We start from the raw sequence: 22,357 nt of genomic DNA, 5'->3' as shown, positions 1-22,357 counted from the left end.
CCGTGCCAAATCTCTACGTGCGTACACAAATCGACGATGCTCTATTCTCATGCGCTTTTTCGCAATAGTCAGTAATGAGTACCGCTGTTAAAAAAATGCTGTACAAAGGATATGCGAACAGCATCCAACAAAACTTGTGACGAAATCTGAAGGGCTTCTGGACTATTGTCAATACGAAGAGAAAGGAAGCGGTTCTTCCGTCTAGGTTGGTCTACAATGGCGAAGTAGCTCCCTATTTGCCAGGTACTTCTCGAGTATCTTCACGACTGACGCGCCATCTGCCACCCTCGACAACGCGGCCCGCGATGTTCTCGTTGGTGCGGTGGATATGGATGTATTCACCATTGCGGAACATTCGGTTCTCTCTGCAATACAAAAAACATCGTCTTATACTCCATGTCTTCAGCTGTTCTGAAAAAATGTTCCGATATTTTAGCGATCCCAAAGACGCACCTTTTCAATGTGTCACTTAAGCAGCAAAAATTTTCCGATGATTGGTGACAAAAGCAACATCGAGAACTACCGGGGAATCACTTCGCTGAGAGTCGAGTCAAACATTTTCAAATGACTTATCATCGAGGTACTGTTTTCTGCTAGTAAATATTACATAAGTACTTGTCAGCAAGGATTCTTCCATGGTCGATCGGTTGAGACGAATCTAGTTAGCTTCACATCGTTTGGCATAGAAAAAATATCCAAGAAACTCCAGGTGGACACGGTCTACACTGATCTTAAGGCCGCTTTCGACACAGTTAACCACGAGATACTGATAGCAAAGCTAAACTAGGATGTACCACGAGATTCTGCCACTGGCTGCGATCCTACCTTGTACATCGCGAGGTCGTCGTTTAAATTGGTGATAACGTGTCTGAATCCTTTTCTATTAATTCCGGAGTTCCTCACGGTAGTAAGGGAACATGGGGAGGCTTGACCAGGTTTTCAGTTGAACCTGCATAAATCTATAAATAAGCATTCAATCCTTCAAAACTCATCGAGATATAATGTGTACAGGTATTCTCTACAAACAACGAAAGCTGAATAAGTCTTTGATCCGAGAGAATAGGCTGAACAAGAACTGTTTAAGCCATTATCCAGCTAATTTGTTTGTTGGGTTGTGCGTATTCATTTTTTTGCGGAATTTTTAATATAATTTTTCAAAAGTTATAAAAGTTTTTCTGTGATCTTTTTTTTGGTCAAGTCTCCCTACTACGAGGAGACTTGTCCAATGCCTGGGGAGACTTGACCAAGAGAATTTTGAAAAATTATAACAAAAAATAATGACATAAAAATACTGTAATTATTTTTTCCATATTGTCGAGATTCTTAGGAAGCAGTAAAAAATATAGAAGTTTTGCATTTAATAAATTTAGAATTTGAATGCATTTCTTTTTAAGGATTAACTGTACTGCTTACATTGCATGTTCACACGGCACAAAATCAGTCATATTACTGCTAGCTTGGTTTATTAATACTAAAATATATAGACTGATGTTTGAGGTGGGATTTTTTTGTGGTGTGATTAACATTAACAGTAGATTCCAAAGCAAAGGAAATATCAGTAATTTTGTATCTTTCTTCAGCTTGTTGCCACTTGGTCAAGTCTCTCCATAAAATCTTGGTCAAGTCTCCCCAACATTAGTTATTGCGTTCAATGTCGTGTAAATTTTAGTAATAACTATTCCAATGTTCCGATTTATGTAAAATCATTTCACTGCTTCATAAGGAATAAGATGATATATGAGTACTTTGATAGTAAGTAGTAGTCTAGTCCATACAAAGTTTGATAAAAAATTACGTCATTCAATGCAAATTTATTAATTACGTAATATTTTCTATAATGAAAGGATTTTTCCTTCCAAACTTTTAAAATTACCTTAAGGGATCGAAACGAGTATAAAAATATTTTTGAAAAAAATTTAAGAACCGAATAGAAGATATCATAGTTAAAAATAAAATCTTGGATTTGGTCAAGTTTCCCCATGTTCCACACTAGGTCCGTTATTATTTTCATTATTCGTAAATGATGCGGTTTTCGTTCTAATGCGTGGAAGAAAACTGTTCTTCGCTGATGACTTGAAAATATTTCTCGTCATAAGGAATGAAGCCGATTGCCGTGAGTTACAGTGTCTCATCGATACATTTTACAACTGGTGTCAAAGAAATATGTTAATTCTTAGTGTAACGAAATGTTTTGTCATCAGTTTTCATCGTACAAGAGACATGCTTAACCCATTATAACCCAGGGATTTCAAAAAGTGAGCCAAATGCAGTGATATCCTCAATTCCATCAAAAAATGTATCGAAGATTATGGGAAAAACAAAATCACCGCTTAAAATGGCTTTGGGATTGAAAATATCTCATGCAAAAAATTTCGTACGCTTAAATAAAAATAACAAATTTTAAGTTGTTTCGCAAATTTCTTCGGATTTTTTGATAGACAGCACTTCTTTTACATCTGTGACAACGTTTTGTCACATAATAGAATTATTAGCACTAATCCTACCAATAAAATTCAATGAAATGTGTTGCTTACTTTTCAGCCGCCATTTGCCTCAACAATACGCGGTTCAAACATGTAAATAAAATGACAAAAATTGGCAGCTGTCTTACTTCACAATGAAGTATGCGGTGTAAGGATCCCATTAGTGCAATAATAAAGCAGTTAGATGTCAAAATTTCACGGTATATACGCGTTAAACGATAAATAGTCTTGCATATGAAATTTCATACGCTAGGATATAATGGGTTAATTTCAACTACAATATTGCTGGAACTCAGCTGCAACGCGTTGATCACGTACAGGACCTAGGCGTTATTATTGATGAACGGCTTAGTTGTACCACAAATAACAGACGTTTAGATTCGATTCGAAACGTGTGTAAATATCCGCTACTGAAATTTCGAATAAATCCGACTCTGAAACATGTTAGACAAACGTTTGTAGGTGGCGCAGTGGTCAACGCAATGCAGTTGAAGTAGAGCTGTCAAACGCGTGTAGTAAACAGCTGCGTAGATAGCAGTAGTAAAACACGGTTTTCCAACGTTTATCAATTTGAAAGTTTACACAGGTTTTATAAAAAAATTTGTTCTAGCGCTAAATGCCACCATATGAGAACCGTTGCAGACTATTAGGACTACATACTTTGCAATAACGTAGACACGCTTCGCAGGCCATTTCCATATCAAAGCTTACGTTGGCTGAATACGATGTACCTGATCTTCTAGGACTCAAATGACTTGTCCTTTTGTTAAGGATTGATCGGAGCTAAGCACAATTCGATAATGAATCGACCAAAGGGCCGAAGTCGCAATGATATCGAATCGAGAAAGATAGCTTTGAAAATTCGGTTCAGAAAGTTAAATCGTATTTTAACAGTGTTTGCATACTGCGCTTTCAAATGTATTGAAACACTTTGAAACAATACTAGTTTTCGGAAGCATAACTAAAATGTTTTATATAATAACGTTTTCGTTGATAAAATTGTAAAAAAATCGTTTCGCCGAGTGTTGTTATGAAATGTTGATTAGGCCATTTTCGAGTCGCCCTCGTGTTCTGACGACTCTCAATTTCGCCCTGCAGTGTCACCAGAAAACAAAAATCAAATGTGGCTTTCGCCGTGCTCACTGGAGGGGAAAATTTGTTATTCCCCCGGAGCGTAACAAGCATTTGGTTTTTGTTTAGGCCGATTCTGTTTACGGACCTTGTAAACAATGATGCTGTCAATTTCGCCCGTATACACTACCTTAGAAATGCAGAGGCGTAACCCGCCTTGCATTTTGTTTACAGTTGAAAGTCGGATCCGCCGTTTAGTTAGAATCAGTTGTGTCACTGGAGCCGGAACCAGCCAGCATTCCGGTTGTACTTTACCGGGACCGTTTGGTAGCTCTTCATGAAAATTGAAACGTTGAAACCAGATTTAACGCACCCGTAAACGTTGTATAAAAGTTAAGCGAAGGTTAAGAAATTGACCCAAGCAATAATCATCTCAACATAATTCAATATCCTTGCCAAAATCTGACTGCACTTCTAGACAGCCCTTTAGTAACTTTACAGATGCCGATTTGAACGAATGCGGGTGTCAGTAGTAGTGCGGCTTTGTGGAGAGCAGAATAAACAGGAGAGAAAATTTATCGCGATTCGCGAGCGAACCAAATATGAGCGCGCGGAATGAATCTAACGGAATGAATCCGATGAATTTTATGCTTTAGCGAATCTCAGCAAATGTCAAACAGGAACACACAAGGCATCCGTCGGTTGGCGCAAGTGTTTATATTGTTTAGTGCTGCGATTTTTCGGTGAAATGTGATTTTTTAGTTTAAGAACTGACCGTTCTCTTCATTTAACTTATAAAACCAGCCAGCATGGGAGTCACCGGTCTATGGAAACTTGTGGAACAGTCGGGTAAACCAGTTCCGTTGGAGACATTGGAAAATAAAATACTTGCTGTTGGTACGTTGTTCGAATTTCTCATAAGTGATCAACAATCAATTCAGTTAAAATAATTAAATATTTCTTGTAGATATTTCAATATGGCTTCATCAGGTTACCAAAGGATTTCAAGATTCCAAGGGCAGTTCACTGCCAAATGCACACATCTTAGGTCTATTTCACCGGTTGTGCAAGTTGATGTACTACCGTATAAAGCCAGTGTTTGTGTTCGATGGAGGAGTACCAATGCTTAAAAAGCAAACTATCGTAAGTTTACCGTCTGTAAAGTTCAAAAGATTTATTATTTAATGCATTTAATTCTTTTTTTAAAGGCCAAGCGAAATCAGAGTAGAAGCAAATACCACAATGAAGCAGAGCGGATTCAGCAGTTACTATTAGAGACTCTAGCCAAGGAAAAAGTAGTTCAGCAAGCTCTAGGATCGGCCACTAATTTGCTCGTTTCACCATCCAAGAAACCCGGTAACAACAGCAAGGATCCAGGTGAACCGGATGCAATGTTTAAATTGCCACCCTTGAAGGAAGATTCCCCATTCAAAAAAATCGACAGCAGTTCAACTGATTTGGACGATAGCACCAGCTCTTGGGATGAAAAAACGTCCAAGAGCTATTATCATCTCAATTTGAATGCGATCGATGTGTCAAGTGTTCATTTCAAAAATCTTCCCGCCGATGTCCGGCACGACATTCTGACCGATATCAAAGAAACTAGGAAAGAATCATCCTGGGGACGATTGCATGAGCTACCCGTGGAAAGTAATGATTTTTCATCATTTCAAATGAAACGATTGCTAAAGCGGCGCACGGTACAGGTTGAACTGGAAGAGGCCCAAAAAGAAATGGGGGGAAAATGTCTTTCTTTGGCCGAGTTAGAGGCGCTACTATCAGAGGAAGGAGTAGATACCTGTTCGGACAAGGCAGCGCAGAAAATTGCCTCGGATGAGAACACGCGCTTTCTGCTGGTCAGAGACGTTCAGAAGGCTATCGAAAAGGCTAAGATTAAAGAAGAAGAGGAAAAGAATGCTCCCAGGCCTCCGAAGCTATCCAAAATGGGGATTAAGAAGTTGAGCGGTAGCCAGGATATACTAGACGATAAAGAAATGGATGAGGAACTGCAGCTGGCAATTAAAATGTCACTTATGCAGGATGAGGATCCGAATGTCTTGATCGATCTTGAATCGGAAGAAGTTCGAATGTCGAAGCAGCAGAAGGAAGTTCTTGGCAATGCCGCTTTAAGTTTAGCTCGCGGTTATATGCTGGAATATGGCGGTATGTCTAATGACGATGTACGAGAGTTACTTCATCAAACACAAGTCGTGGATGAGGGAGCAATAGAGAAGTCATTTATGCAGACCTTTGAGCACAACGATGCATCGGTTTTGAAGGCAATTGATCAACCGAAAGTTACTGGTGAGGTGGAAGCAGTGAACGTTTCGTCTGACACGGATACGGACTCGGATTTCATTGATGTTCCGACGGATGATCTAGATGATTCTACGCCTGGAGTGTTGTTACCATTGAATCCAACCAATCATCTGAAACCAGTATTTGGTACGATGGTTGATTTTACGTTGGATGATTTGAAACTAAATAAGGCCGAGAAAAAAGTTGTAGAAGTGTTTATCGATGAGAAAAAGATGGGAATCAAAGATGATGATGACATATTTGCTGATGTGTTTGAAACGAATGCCGCGTCAGAAGTTCAGACGACTTTGCCTGACGTTTCAGATCAGGATTTAAAAGATGTGAAGGTATTTTTTTTTATATTTATGGTCACGGGATTGGTAGTCGTTTTGGAAATATTTGTTCTAATTTGTATCTCATTTGTCATAATGCGTATTTTCTAATTTTTAGGTCCCTTCCGGTGTAGCTATTGTTCCCGGTAATCTAAAACCACCTCTCATCAAGATTAAGAAAGTCGATGACATAAATGCCAAAGTGAAAGAAGAATTGAATAGACTCAAAACGGCACCACCAATTATAGATTTGGATGATATCGTAATTCCTATCGAAGAAGAAAATTCTGAAATGGGTCTCTTAGCACAATCCGCACAAACAAAACCGGAATCAGTAAATATTCAGATAAAAGAGCAATTGAATCAGTTGAAATTACTGAAAACAGTAATCAATTTGGATGACATTGAGCTGAACAGTTCATTGCAGGCAGAAACAATATTCACTCCGTGTCAACAAGTCGACGAAGATAGTGATGCGACCGTTGGCTACTCACCAATGAAAGAAGTTCAAAAACTCATAAAAACATCCGAGGCAACTCATGTGAATATAATTAAGCCACCCGTCACGGTTACAGACACCGAAATAGATCAACCAAATTCTCCTTTTGGAACACCCAAGAAAGGCACTCTGGAACACCTTGTGCTGTCACGAACTCCTGGAAGCGATTCGAAGAAATCTGAACCTGAAGAAGCACTTCCGAACGTTCCCAAACCATTCTTCGTAAACAAAACTCCCCCGTCAACTTCAAAAAGTCGACAATTGGAGCAAAATATCACCCCATCAAAATCGGTCAAAGTGTCAAAGGAATTATTTCCTGAACCAGAGCCAGTTCCTTCAACAAGCAAATCTCGCATGGAGAGCACAGCAACGAATATAATTAATGAAATGGCCGACAGTCTAAAGGACAACAAAACTCCACTGGAACTGAAAAAAATGGCTCTTAACCTTGCCCAGGAGGAGCGTGAGCTGGAGAAAGAGAAAAACCGACAAAATCGTCTGGGGACTTCTATCACAGATCAGATGCAGAATGACTGTATGGAGCTGTTGAAACTGTTCGGCGTCCCTTACATCGTGGCCCCAATGGAAGCGGAAGCGCAGTGTGCTTTTCTGAACCAGATCGAAATAACCGATGGCACGATCACAGACGATAGCGACATCTGGCTGTTTGGGGGCAAGACTGTGTATAAGAATTTCTTCAACCAGCAGAAACTTGTGCTTGAGTACACGATCGATAACATTGAACGCCTTTTCCAGATGGATCGCAAGAAGTTAATTCAGCTAGCGCTGCTGGTCGGCAGTGATTACACTACAGGTTAGTATTTGATTGTTAATTGTTGAGTAGAGAACGGGACTTGAAACACGAACTTGCTCTATTCGTTTCTGGCGCTTAATTCGTTTCTGAGGGATATGGCTTAGAACCTCGATATATTATCGCAATCATAGGGTTGTCTTTAGATCTAGACTAATATTGAAAAGTTCCTTGAGACTGTATACTAGTACCCCACTCAGAGAAATAATAATATTTTTTCCGATATTGTCTGTTTTTCTAAGTCGAACTGTGAAAAAACAAAGTTAAGGATTGTACACTAATTACGTACAGTTTTGTGCTGTAAGATAAACCGAAGGCGAGAGGCTTATTTCACCACCATGCCCGAAAACACTGGGTTTGCTTGTACCTGAGTCCTCTGGTGTTTATAAGAATGTTTGATTTTTACCATTGATCCTCTTCCTATGTCTTTCCATTTTAAATGCGACTGACATACGAAACTAATACACGAGATATTCTGTCCGTTCTTCTAGACACAAAAATCCAGTGTACACTATTTATTCTGCCGTGGAATATCCAGGCTATGCGCACGATGCCTTGTAGCGCCCAATCCTGTTAGTAAACCTTATGCGTTAGTCAGAAAAGACAAAGATTTTTTTGGGTTCTCCTTCACAAGGAAATAGGATGATATCATCCCAACAGTTGACGACAAACTTTAAGGTTTAACTAAGAAAGCCTGGCAAAGCGGCCATCTTTGAAAACGAAAAAAGCAATTTTTTCCCTACCATTTACACAATCTTCAAGAACATCAATATACTTGGGGCTTTGTTTGAATACATTGAATAATTTTTATAATGGTGTAAAAAACTGTTTTTTCCGTTTTCAAAGATGACCGCTTTTCGAAGCTTTCTCAATTGGACTTGAATGCTGAAATTAGTATACTGTTCGATGTCAGTAGAATAAATCAATTAGTTGATCATTAATGTCAGAGAACAGTGTTGGACATTTATAGTACAACTGGAAAGTCCGATTGAAAAAAATGTTTTTTTTTGTGATAAGAGAGCGATTTAAAAAAATCGCATTGCAACGACGAGGATTGAATTCTGCATTTAAAACTTGAGGCTGCACAGTGTACAAAACCTATGTTTCAAATATTGATATTTTCATTTTTCCCAGGTTTCTTGTGTATTGAATGACATCTTCTCCAAATTTTGTGACTACCGAATGAGAATTAGATTTTTAATAGCAATTTAAACGTTGCTGTGTCAGACAGTTCTAATGAAATTCATTTTCGGTATCACAATGGGTTGATAGCAATTTTTTCACAACTTTATTTATTTTACAGGCTTTAGACACGCGGATCATTCGCCTCGAAGTAGCTTAGTTTAATGTACATTTCTTTAAATAATTGTTGTGTAATCTAACTCGTTTTTCCATACCATAAAGATGTGTTTGTCCTGGTAGGAAACTTGCTAGCCCTTGGATTAAATGGCAGCGAGTAACAGGGCATCTTTCAGGAAGGATAGGAGAACTTCCTCTCTGACTGGATCATTTGCAAGGATATCCCGGATCGAAGGAGGAAGGTTCCAATGCTGGTGTAGATCTTCGTATTCTCGGCAATTTACTAGTAGATGCTCGACCGTAAGCCTGGTGTTGCAACTTGTGCAGATTGGTGGGTCGACCCGAGATATTGTGTGGGCATGGGTGACTTTTGTGTGTCCCACACGCAGGCGAGAGAGGGCTCTTTGCTCAATTCTGTTAGCTCGGTCATTCCACTTTACTAGGTCCTCCTTCACCTTTTCTGGGAAGCCTCGAGAGCCTCCCCAATGAGAAACGAAGTGGTTGGTGACTTTACTCTTGAATGCCTTGCAAATATCTGACGACGGGATTTCGCGGGTTAATAAGGTACGGGAGTGTCGGTCGAATGAGGCTAGTCGGTCAGCGTCTTCGTTTCCTTTAAACCACAGTTTCCTGGGACTCAACATATCGTAGTAAGGGGGTCACAGTACTCTTCGATTTCCTGGACGAAGGGGTGTTTAGAGTTTCTGGACTCCAGGGCGATTATGACGAAGAGTGAATCTGAAATTATCACGGTTGGGGTATCCTCGGGTTTTTTGTAGATTGCTAGAGAAATCGCTGCTGCTTCTGCTGAAAAAACTGAACAGGCGGATGAGATACTGAAAGCAAGACCTGTTCCTATTCCACTCACACCCATTCCCACACTCTCATCCAGCTTTGAGCCATCAGTGTAGATCATGATATGATTATTTATGATATGATTTGTACAGCGGCTGCCCCACTCTACTGCCCAAGCGTTAAAGTCTCCCGCTATAACTACCGGTTGCCGGCCCACTAGGTCTGACGAGAGCCTGTCGATCATTTGGTTGAACTGTTCTATGGGCCACCTTGGTGGAGCGTAGCAGCTGCAATAGAACACACCATTGATCTTGGCAATCGCAACACCCTCGGCGGAGGAGTGTATTACCTCTTGAACCGGGAATCGTCCCGTTGTACAGATTGCCACCATCCCAGGCCCGTCCGACACCCAATTGTCGTTGCCGGCAGGGATCTTGTACGGGTCTGATAGGAGGGCGACATCTGTCCTCGACTCCGAGACCGACTGCCACAACAGCGGTTGGGCTGCTGCACAATGGTTAAGATTTAGCTGTGTGACGTTCACGGCTTCTTCTCATTTGCCTCACCGAAGGGACACGAAGGTCCGCCCATAGCATGATTACGGGCTTGCTTCTTAGCGGTGCAGATAAGGCATTTAGGCGCCTTAGTGCAGCCCCGCTCCTTATGCCCCTCCTCGCCGCAGCGACGACATAGTTTGCTCCTGTCTGTACCCTTACATTCGTACGATTTATGGCCGGACTCCAGGCAGCGATAGGACCTATCCACTGAAGGCGGCTGGGGTATGCTAATTGGGCATACTGACCAGCCGATCTTCAGTTTACCTATCACGCTAACCGTTTTGGCATCTGCTTTCAGTAGCCTGAGGTAGGCTACTTGCGTGCCGGAGGGTCCCCCTCTCAAGCGCAGGCCCACTTGATTGTTACGTCGCATTGCTCCTTGACGGCTGCGCCGACATCGTCTGCGGTCGTGAACTCGTCCAGTTGCTTACACTGGAGAGTCATTTCCGCCCTTAACGACCTCACCTGGGCGCCTTCGCCCAGGACCTCTTGGGCCAAGGCCTTATAGACAGCACTGGATTGTGCGCCTCGCTTCAGCACCAAAAGCATTTCTCTTGTATTGGTGCGTCTCACGCTGCGCACGTCTTGCCCGAGGGCCGAGAGGCTTTCGGCAGCCCTCATCGATTTTAGGACGTCGGCGTATTTGTCCTTGTCGGTCTTTAACCACAAGGCCTCGCCTCTGTCCTTGGCCTCTTCGCGGGCCGCGGTGCATCCGGTGTCGGTGACCAGCGTCCAGGAGTTTACGCCCCCCCCCTGCCCCGGTTGCGCCGAGTTGCTGGCACCTTCTCTCTGCCCGGCTGGGTCATTTTCGCCCCGGTTTACTTCGACCAAACGGCGTTTGGCCGTGACAGTTACACGCCGTATGGTGCTGGTTTTTGCACCCTCGCCTGGTGACTTCCTAGGGCGCTTCGCGTTCGACATAGTCTTACGCTTGCCCTTGCCCTTCGAGGGGAACTCAGCCGCCGCTTCGAGCGATTTGGCTGCTCCATGGAAGGGGAAGGGGAAGGCCCCTGTCTGGGTACCTATGTCGGCCTTCTCTCTTCCCTCCCTCTTGGTGGCCACTGTCTGGGTTTCTCTGTCGGACTTCTGCCGACATTTCACCCTCTTGGAGTAAGCCTGCTGTTTCTGTCTTGCGACACGAACAGCCTTCCGGAGCACCAGCAGGCTCTGTTTCAGCTCCTTGCTGATATTTTGCTTCGCATTAGTGAACTCGATTATAGTATCTAGCTGCTCCACCACTTTACGCATCGAGGTTAGTGGCCCGTCCAGCGCGTTGGTAGGGCTATTTTCTACCACTGCTGGGGGGCCACTGGTGCTGTCGGATGCAGCTCCCGTCGCTCGACTACTCTCCCCACTTGGGGGTGACCTCATCAAACCACCTTTAGCAAAGGGGTTCGGCACCTCCGTTTTTTGGTTTTTGTTATTTTTCACGTCGCTCATCGATCCTACGAATCGCGCGAGAAAGAAAGGTCCGCCACGCCAGAGCTCCGCAGTATCGTGGTAAGGGATGCTTACTGTGGGGGTTGCCCAGGTACACCACAGGCTCCGTTAACGATCGAGCATCTTTTTCACCCCCTCGATCACTCATCCCTCGGCATGGGTCGCTTCACGCCTTGGACTTGGGGTTATGACCTTTTTTGCTTTACGTGGTGACCGCGGCCCAGATCATCACAACCATCCTTTTTTACCTGGGCTTTGGACCTGTAGCTATGGACCTGTAGCTATCGTTCTCAATAGTTCCAAGTACATAGTTTATTACAGACATGCTACTATTGAGATCCGTCATTCGCTAGCGGAGTTAAGCGGAGTTGCTTCTGCTCTACTAGTACGGGAAAGGCTGGTGTCGAGATTTGGTCCACGATTGGACCAATTGCGGCTCCTGACTCTGTGCAATTTGGCGATTTCTGGGAGAGGGGTGTCTGCAAAGGAGGCGTGGAGACTCCTGGCCGTTTCCAGAATGGTACAATCATCACCGGTGGTTTTTTCAAGACATCTGAGCGTCCGTTTCATGGTGGTCACTGCCACAGCCCACCGACATGCACAAATTTATTCTATACAATCAGGTGAAACAATTCTGAACGGTCATTTATTATACATTCTATGGGAAATCATCTCTGCTTTTCTAATTTTAAGGTCTCGTTTTGCCCCTTTTTGCCCGGAGGGGCTAAAAATCGACATTTTTAAATGTTTGCTGTTATGTGGGAGCATGGTGATTAATGAAAAAAAAAAACTAAATAAAAAATACAAATTCGATCTTTAAATTCTTTTTAAACTTCCTCTCTGAATATTATTCAGTTTCTGCTTCTATGCACTCAGGAACCGTCTTGAGTGGTACCAGTTTATATGTAAAGTTGCTGTGTGGCCGCACTCTTCAACTCCGCAACTCCGAAACCTGACATCCAATCAAACAAATCTTGAGCGTTTTTTCAAAACGTCATATCTGCAATGAGTTACTCTCTTTGTTTACTTTCTCTTCTGTTAATAATTCGGTCACTTTAGCATTTATCCCTCAGCTCTTTGCATAATATGCTAGCTAAAACCACCGTCTTTCGATCTGTACTGTAAAATAAGTGAAAAGTGTTATAGTGACGCCGTAAAAATCGAAAGAGAAAGTATAAACAGAGAGTAACTCATTGCAGATATGACGTTTTGAAAAAACGCTCAAGAAATATGAGTAGTACACTGTATAGATCACCGGTTACGCCACCTGTAGCCACAGCGAGTACCAGCAGCGGTTTTGTGCAGATTGAGCCACGAGGAAACCAACGGGAGATGGGGTCACTGAATCTAGTGTTTACCCCGAGATTGGGTAATGACACCACCGTGACTCGCATCTTTATAAGTCTTACCTGAAGGAAGTGAGCTCTATGAGTTCGTGAAGGACAAGCACAATGCGCACACCAAGGTGAAGCAGCTAGTGACGAGTATTAAATCGGCCGTATCAGCTGCTGAACGCGAGCAAAAGGCGCTCTTGATGAGAGCTGAATCAGCCGAAAAGCTTTGTTGGAAGCTGTGCAACACGCGACGGAAGAAAATGAGGTAACACGAAACAGTTATCATAATACTCGCTCGGAGAAAAGAGTGATGGACACGCCGGGGGAGTAAGAGGATCGGAAAAATCAGAATAGCGAGCTGGAGGCACCAGCGAATAGAGTCGTCTGGGAAAGACCATGCCTGGTGCATCGTGGGAAGCCAGCAGGCGAAGCAGAGGGAACGGATGCAAAAGAAAGAAAAGCAGAAGGAACAAGAGTAGAAAGAGAAACGCCTTCTCGGAAGAGGTACAATGGCGATGCACTGATCGTCGAAGCGAACGATAAGACGTCCTACACCGCTCTTGCCAAGAAAGTGAGATAGGACCCAGAGCTGAAGGGGTTGGGAGAGAACGTTGTTAAAACGAGATACACTCAGAAAGGCGAGATAATCTTCAAGCTGAAGAACGATCCTTCCGTCAGGAGCTTGATCTGTGGCGAGCTCGTTGCCAAATTCTTGGGCAGCGAAGTAAACGGGGGAGTCCCGTCGCACAAAACCATAGTTGAGTGAAAGAATCTAGACGAGATAACGACTGTAGAAGAACTAGATGTCCCGGTGACTATCCGGATTTGGAAATCGTATGAGGCACTCAAACGGCGGCGATTCGACTACCTGTGGTCGTTGCCAACAAGCTGGCCGAGACCGGAAAAATGTAAGTCGGGTGGTCGGTGTGCTCGTTGAGAGTCGCTCTGCGAGTTACCAAACAGGTGGAGCGATGCGTCAGGTGCTTGGACCTCGGACCTGTACTATGTAGAAAATGCTGAGGAAAGGGGCACGTTGCTAGAGACTGCACGAAGCAATCAAGGTGCATGATTTGCAAACCGGAGGACGGGAACGACCACGCGACAGGCGGCTTCAAATGCCCTGCGTACAAAAAGGCGAAGGCAAGCCAACCTTGATGGAGATAACCCAGCTTAATCTCAACTCAATGCGACATTGATCAGCTACTGCTGTGGCAGCCAACAACAGAAACGAAGGGCGACTTGGTAATTATTGCAGAGCCGCATCATGTACCTCCCGATAACGACAACTGGGTGGTGGATAGTGTAGGGATGGCGGCAATCCAAGTAATGGGCGGTTTATCCAAGAAATGGTGCATAACCCACACGAAAGCTTCGTGATCGCTCGGATCAACGGCGTATTCGTCTGTAGCTGTTATGCTCCCCCACGATGGACATCAGAGCAGTACAATCGGATGCTGGACGCCTAACCAACTCGATACTCGTACGAGACTTTGGCACTTGGGCCGTGGAATGGGGTGGGAGGCTGACCAACACAAGAGGTTACAGCTTGTTGGAAGCCCTGGCGAAGCTGAATGTAAGACTGCAACAAAGGTTCCGCTAGCACATTCCGTAAAGACGGTCGGGAATCCATCATCGACATAACATTCTGCAGTCCTTCGCTGATGGATAACATGAATTAGCCAGTGAGCAGTATACACAGTGATCCACTACACCATTGTTCGGCGGAATTGTATTGTAACACGGAGAGTGAGGACTGGCGAGCGGAAGTGGAAAGTAAAGGACTTCGACAGGAACCTTTTTGTGGAAGCACTTCTTGCTGACAGCGTCACTCCAATTCCGAGTGCTGATGAGCTGTCGAAAACAGTAGCGAGGGCATATGATGTAATAACGCCGAGGAAAATGGAGCCGAGGTACTACCGGCATCCGGCGTACTGGTGTAATGAAAGGCTAATGTGGTTTTCGTTTGAGGCGAAACTGAGTCAGTTCCTAACCCCAACTGCTGTCAAAATATATGAACTGACAGCGGTTGGGGTTAGAACCTGACTCAGTTTCAGGTTCAAGCGAAATCGCCATAAGTATCCTCCGGGCTGCCTGCCTAAAAGTCAGAAGACGCGTTCAGAGAGCAAGATCTGAGGTAGTCAGAGAAGAGTGTAAGGTAACATTCCGAGCCACCAGGACCGCATTTAAATGCGAGATAGCTCTAAGTAAGTCTACCTGGTACAAGGAGCTGTGTATAAAAGTAGACACTAACCCCTGCACAGTGGGACGAGGCCGGACTTAAGTCCATATATGAACGTTATGCAATATTCTCACTAGTATTTTTCTCGTATCAGCTGAGCCATCAGAGACATTTTCGCGAAATTTTAGGTGATTTGAATGCAAAATGAATTTTTGACAGCTTTTTGAAGGGCATAACTCAAGTGTTTTTTGCATTATTTGACCATAGGAACTATATACGGTTATTCTCGTTTTTCAAAGAAACGGTTGATTTTATGAATTGCATTACTTCACCAAAATTATCCGTGTGATAAAACTACATCGTAAAGTCACCAAAAATAAGTCACTAGTTGGTTTAGTTAGTGTTTAGATAACTGTTTGTCATGAATTTTTATTGAATTCGAACTTCCAAAGCGATAACAAAAACGACGCCCGTGAATGCCCGCGATCACACTATGTTCATTCGAAAGCTTTTCATTTTCTCTTTAAAATGAGCCTATGCTAGTTTTGCGAAAACTTGCGATAAGCAGTCAAAATTTGAAAAAACTGTGAATGGAGACGCGTGGTCATTACTGATATTTAATTTAAATATTCACATTATGACTAGAATAATGACACTAATTTATGCACAACTTTCAAAAAGCATTTAGAGCATGATCTACAAGGGTTTTACTAGTGACCAAGAGTAAGGAGCCGAATGGGAAGTATGGTTTTTAAGTGGTAAAGGAATTAAGAATGTTTAAAATTCAGTAAATATTTTCAACCATCTGAAATGTGTCATAAAATGTTTCATGAACTATTTTTGCTAACTTACGCAATAACTGTCAAATTGAGTGAACACAGTTGAGTTCTAGTCATTTGGTGAGACTATTTTTTCCGAGTTTGCATAGCGCTGATATAGCTTAAGGGTATGCGATATTATCCTAATAAAATAAGATCATTTTTAAATGAACCATATACGCGAAAAAAGGATTTTGGATTTATTTTAATTTAAGGTATGAAATAAGCAATCTAAGCAACTTAAAACACACCTTCGAAAACAAAATCGTTAACCATCTTGTTGATTAGTGAATGTAAATCAATATGTTTGTTTTGAAAATGCAAAAAATGTAGTTTTCATACCAAGTAACCCACTACTGAGTTAAACGTTCCAAAATTAGTCGATCACATCTTATTTGATCCTTAAAAATAATATAGTAATTTCTAAAGCCACATAATGAGAATCAATTCGTTTCAATACGGAAAAAAATTTCAAAATTACAATTGAAAGAAATCTTTATAAAAGACAAAATATTTACTTTGAGCCACTCTAATAAGTAGTAAAGTTAATTTCTATTTTCTACAACCAACATAGGAATTCAGCGCACAAAAATGTCTAAAAAATTTTTGAACCTTCACAACAAAATAATTATTTTTGAGCCACCCTAATGTATAATGAATTTTTTTTTGCAAATGTCAATATCAAAAACGATTTAGCACACGAAAATTAATATACACAAATTTTAAGAACGATTTGGAAAAACAAACAAAATTTGAGACACCCTAATGAATAGTAAACGCTCATTTTTGAAATGTTTTAATATCGAAAACAAATTCAGCGTACCAAAATTACATAAAAACGTCCTAAATGAACCGATACGGAAAAGTTTGGACTTTAGTCCACCTTTTGTTCTAAGTCGTGCCACTGTGCCCTGAGGCAACGCTTACCAGGTCGTGGATCAAGGGTCTATCGACGCCAGTCGAAATGCGTGCTGACAAAATGAAGATTAACGTGGAGGGTCTTTTCCCGAAGCACGACACAACCGTATGGCCACCTACACCGTTCGACGATGCAGCCGCTGGAAATGTTGGTGACATTGGAGATTCCAACGACGAGCTCCAACGTGGCACTAAAGACCGCGATCCTGGCGTTTCCGGACACGTTCAGGATAGTCCTACAGAAATGCCTGGACAATGGCTACTTCCCGGATGGATGGAAGATCCAGGAACTGGTATTGCTGCCAAAACCAGGGAAGTCACCAGGAGATCCAGCATTGTATCGACCTATATGCCTGCTTGATAATCTTGATAAACTTCTGGAAAGGGTCGTCCTCAACAGGCTGACCACCTACGCTGAATGTGAGCAGTTGGCTCACCACAAGACCGACGTAGTGCTGGTCAGCAACCGTAAAAAAAATCCAGCGTGTCGTGATCAGCGTCGGGGGACAATCCATCCCATCGATACGTGCGCTGAAGCACATGGGTGTTATGGTCGACCATCGGTTAAATTACAACAGTCATGTAGACTATGTATGTGAGGAGGCTGCGAGGACAACTAACGCATTGGCAAGGATCATGCCGAATCACGGAGGAGCAAGATGCAGCACGAGAAGTCTCCTGGCGTATGTCATCCTCAATACTGTGGTATGGCGAAGCGGGCTGGACCGTACCGGACAACGTTTACAAGCATGTTTCGCTTAATGGCTGTTCGTGTCGCGAACGATATTGTCGTGGCAGTATGCGTAATTGCCTGGATGATTCCCATCTGCATCACTCTGGCTTAAGATGTGGAATGCTATCAGCAGAGAAATGCGCGAAATGCAAGGAGACTGATCCGAGCGGACTCGCTGGCTAAGTGGCAGCAAGAGTGGGACAACGCGGAGAAAGGAAGATGGACCCAGCTTATCCCAAATGTGCTTGCTTGGGTGCATAGGAAGCATGTAGAGGTGAACTTCCATTTGATACAGTTTTTATCTGGGCACGGATGCTTCGGGAAGTACCTGCATCGGTGAGGACACGCTTCCTCGCCCCCTTGCCCGGAGTGTGTGAACGTGCAAGAGACACCGGAACACGCTGGACACCGGAAATTTGAAAGGGCATGTCTGGTGTGACAGAGGACAATATCGTCGAAGAGATGTGTCACGACGGGCAAATCTGAGACGCTGTCAATAGAGTGGTTACGAGTATACTCTCTGAGCTACGGAGCAAATGGCGAACGGACCAACAAAGTAGCGCCATCGTCCAGAAAGCCGCCTTGAAACCACAAATCGGGTTTCAGGAGAAATTGCGCCACCAACGAACTCTCCGTCAGTGTAGATTAGGTCCACCATTGGATCCTAGTTGGGTAGTACTGGTTCGGGTCGTTGGGGCGTCAGTGAAGCGGAGTCTTCACCGGAATCGCCGGACCGACCTCGACGCCCTACTGGGTAGCCCGTCAGTAGGTTAGATCGCCGGAGATTAGAGCGCGTAGACCACGTCGAATTGCTATAATAGTGGGTCGTTGGGCGCAAATGAATCTGAAGCTGCGCTCCACTCGGAATCGCTTAACAGACCTCAGCACCTATTAGCTGGCCCGTTGAGCAGACCGCTGAAGACTAAATCGACTAAAGCGGCACGAAGCGAGGAGCTAAATGACTCACGGAAACTAACATCGGTATCGGGAGAAATTTACCGCCAGGGGATTCACAGTAGGGTAAATTCGCCGCCATGGACTGTCCGACTATATCGTGATAAAAATGGGAGCTAATTGGTTCACGAAACAAACACCGGTATCGAGAGAAATTCCGCTGTCGGGGAACTCTTCGGAGGGTAGTTCACCGCCGGATAATATACGAGTAGATATCGATAAAGCTGGGAGTTAAATGGCTCAATGAAGCAGGTATCGGTGTCAGTAGAAATTTCTTTGTCGGGGAACTATTGGTCGGAGTAGGGTGAGTTGACCGTCGGGGACTATCCGAGTAGATCGCGATAAGACCGGGAGCTGAATGACTCGCGGAAACAGGAGCTAAAGGGCTCATGGAATCAACACGTTGTCCTGAGCATACGCATTTTAACGACAATGGCGGTTTTTCTATAACGTAATTTGCGGACTTATTCCGGCATATTATAACAATTTGAACTCCGCTGTTCGGAACCATCAACTGCCAATGTAGCATCATCGATTGACACAACATTTGTCATCAACTTAGTTGTATCGTTGAACCTACCTGCGATCGCAGAACTCATAACAAAAAATCTCGCTTTCGAGGCGACTAAGCTACAGCAAGTCAGCATCGGAATGGATCATTCAATTAACAATGAATTTGGCGAATCGACCCAGTCGGTGACATGGCATTCAGTGAAACGACATTTGGCGAAATGACCCAAACACATGTGGACTATTATTCTAAAGTTGTAGTAATTTTATTTATACCGCTTTGAAATATTGCAAGTAACCCCGTTGGACGGTACCGACCGTCTTGCCTCAAGGTAAAAGTTTAATTACATATTTTTTTCGCTTTTGATTCTAGGAATCCATGGAATAGGTGCAGTGACGGCGCTGGAAATACTTGCCTCATTCCCGATTACCCCGGAGAAGGAAGGCGAAACATCTGAAATGATGTCGCTTCTGTCTGGGCTCCGCAAGTTCCGTGACTGGTGGATTCACGGACGGAATAACGCCGTCGGAACGCGTATAGCACTGAAATCAAAGCTGAAAAACATCGAGTTCTCCGAAGGATTTCCCAGTACGGGTGTCGTGGAGGCTTATCTGTATCCGACAGTGGATGGTAGTAAGGAAGCTTTTTCTTGGGGTTACCCCGATGTTGAAAGTTTGCGAGATTTCGCCAAGCAAAAGTTTGGTTGGCCCGTTTCGAAAACGGAAGATGTTTTGCAGCCTGTATTGAAGCGTTTGGACGAACGAAAATCGCAAGCATCAATCAAAAACTATTTTAAAGTTCAGAGTGCCATTGCTCATAATCAGGTAAAAGTTAGTAAGCGAGTGCAGCATGCTGTTGATGCCATGGCGGGGAAAGTCATAGAAGAGCCGACAAAAAGTCCCAAGAAGCGGGTACCAAGAAAAAGAAAGCCTCAAAAAGAAGCTCTGACCGAGGCAGGTCCTAGCCATGAAAACATTTCAGAAGTTATATGCCTAACTCAAGACAGTGAAGAAGAGGTCATTGAACAGAAAAAGGTTAAATCGCGCAAAGCAACAGTTCCTAAAAAAGGCAAAAAAGGAAAAGGCAAGGCTTCAGCAGAAACAGCTGAAACAAGCTGTGAGGCCGATAGACCTTGCACATCCCTATCGAACATTTCAGGAATTATTTCCAAAATCAACGATCAATCGGCAGAAAAACTGGGTGAGACTGCGGTCAGAGATAAAAGGAAAGCCGTTAAGAATAAGATACCTGACTTTAATCCTGCCATCCCGCAACGGCTGAAAGATGAGGAAGAAATGGTCAGTCGTAAGCAACGTGCTATCGAACTGTTCAAAAAGACACAAGCTGAAACCAAAAGTAAAAAAAGCCGGAAGTGATTTATTATCTAATCTGGATTGATGAAGCAATAATTCACTGTTGTGGTTGATTTGAATAAAACATGGGTAATTATGTTAAAATCTCCATCTACATATTCATGATTTCGTATTCGAATGAGCGATGACATCTTTGACTTGAATCTTAGGCAGCGAAGGCATATTAGAATTAGATAATTGCTGACTTCCACCCGTATAGGGTTTTTGTTGTTATAGTCATCTGAAGGCGAGACTATTTATGTTCTGTTATCTAGCACACAAAGCGCTTCGCGCTCCACAGTGGTGTGACGAGTAACAAAGCTCCAAAAATCAGAAGTTTTGTATTTACTTGTAAATATTTATTTGAAAATGCTGAGATTGAGTGAAGTTTTTTCGAAAATTTTCATAATTCGGATGAAATTTTTTTTTTTCGTCGGCGATTTCGATACAAGGATGCTCAAACATTTGAGCTACATGCCATCTGATTGCAACTGCATAAGTAACATTCCCTCGAACGATGAACATTATTGTCAACATACAATCGAAGTGAATAGTACATACAGGAAAAGATATACTCAAAAAAAATCCTGATAATTAATGACTTTATCACTACATATACCTATGCTAAACGACCGTTGTGCTAAATTAGTTTTCCTTAATATAAAAATATTTATGCGGAAAGACCTTCAGCAGTAGCATGGGTCAAAATTATACCGAAATACCTGACTTCTCGCACAATCTTAAATAATGTGTTTTCCCCTGTAGTTGAAAAAATGGCAAATGACCTCCAGTGTTATCACTTCTCAAAATTATGTCAAATGTCCGTTATGTCAAGTGTCTGTTATGCCAAATGACCCTCACTTTACGCAAAATTAGTCCAAATGACCGTTATGCCAAATGACCTTCTGTGTGATTAATTCTCAAAATTATGCCAAATAACCGTTATGCTAAATGACCTTATGTCAAATGACATTATGCCAATTGACCCTGACCTACATTGATCTTACATACATCCATACAGGAAGCGGGCCATTTGAAAAAAGTCATTTGGCAAAACGGACATTTGGAATAACGGTTATTTGGCATAATGGTCATTTGGCATAACGGTTATTTGGTATAATGGTCATTTGGTATACTTTTGAGAATTGATCACGCTGAAGGTCATTTGGCATAATTTTGAGAATTGATCACACTGAAGGTCATTCGGCATAACCGACATTTGGCATAATAAACATTTGGCATAACGGACGCTTAACATAATTTTGCTAAGTCATCTCACTGAGTCATTTGGCATAACATACAAATGTGTAGGTTATTAGGTGAATGACCCATAAGGTTAAAGCTGCACAGAGCATAATAATGTGTTGTCGGCCCGATTTTATCAGCACCCGATTTTATCTACCCCCGATTTTATTACCTTCTTGAACCGATTTTATTACCTTTTTGAACCGATTTTATAAGCTTCATATAAAAATTCATAGTTGGTAGTTTGATGGGCTCCAGCAGACGAACCAAGTTGAATTCGAGTAAATCTTTTCTTGAACATATTTTTCTTAACTTAGAGATCCGAAAAACACAAAACTTTGCGCTGTCAGACCCCCTTAAGGGAAGTTTGAACTAAATAATCATGAAAGGTTATGACGCTATATCTAGGGATTAAAGAAGAATGTTTTAATAGCTTCGGTTTCTTAAAAAAGAAAAATATATGTCCCGATTTTATCAATGTCCCTATTTTATCAGCCTAAAATTCACCAAGGGGCTGATAAAAACGAGTCTTCACTGTTTTGATTATATTTTATAACATTTAAATTTCGCCTTTTTTTAAATATAAGCATTTCTTTTGAGTTTCATCTTTGAAATTTTTATGCTTGTCCATTCTTGCAATTATGGATTCTTTGCTATGACATACGTTTTAGTATAGTATGTTGTAGAACTGCGATCCACCCGACTTATGTTTTGTTCTGGCCATTGTT

At 42.6% G+C, this 22,357-nt stretch overlaps 1 protein-coding gene across 1 annotated transcript; it reads left to right on the top strand.

Moving 5' to 3' along the window:
• Positions 1-4,224: 4,224 nt before the first annotated feature.
• LOC131684288 (DNA excision repair protein ERCC-5) lies at positions 4,225-20,493 on the top strand. Its single transcript, XM_058967009.1, has 5 exons — positions 4,225-4,451; positions 4,522-4,697; positions 4,763-6,199; positions 6,303-7,497; positions 19,405-20,493. The coding sequence occupies exons 1-5, from the start codon at positions 4,364-4,366 to the stop codon at positions 20,406-20,408; spliced, it is 3,900 nt and encodes a 1,299-aa protein (XP_058822992.1). The 5' UTR covers positions 4,225-4,363; the 3' UTR covers positions 20,409-20,493.
• The last annotated feature ends 1,864 nt before the right edge of the window (positions 20,494-22,357 follow it).

This window comes from Topomyia yanbarensis, chromosome 2 (genome assembly GCF_030247195.1).
Source record: "Topomyia yanbarensis strain Yona2022 chromosome 2, ASM3024719v1, whole genome shotgun sequence".
In the NCBI taxonomy this organism is placed as follows: domain Eukaryota; kingdom Metazoa; phylum Arthropoda; class Insecta; order Diptera; family Culicidae; genus Topomyia; species Topomyia yanbarensis.
This window is presented reverse-complemented; position numbering and strand designations above follow the sequence as displayed.

What these genes read in the sequence shown, in the direction of transcription:
- LOC131684288 (XM_058967009.1), top strand. Translation starts at nt 4,364, where the DNA reads ATGGGAGTCACCGGTCTATGGAAACTTGTGGAACAGTCGGGTAAACCA. An exon ending in TGCTTAAAAAGCAAACTATC is followed by an intron (nt 4,698 to 4,762) that starts GTAAGTTTACCG and finishes CTTTTTTTAAAG; the next exon opens with GCCAAGCGAAATCAGAGTAG. An exon ending in AGGATTTAAAAGATGTGAAG is followed by an intron (nt 6,200 to 6,302) that starts GTATTTTTTTTT and finishes TCTAATTTTTAG; the next exon opens with GTCCCTTCCGGTGTAGCTAT.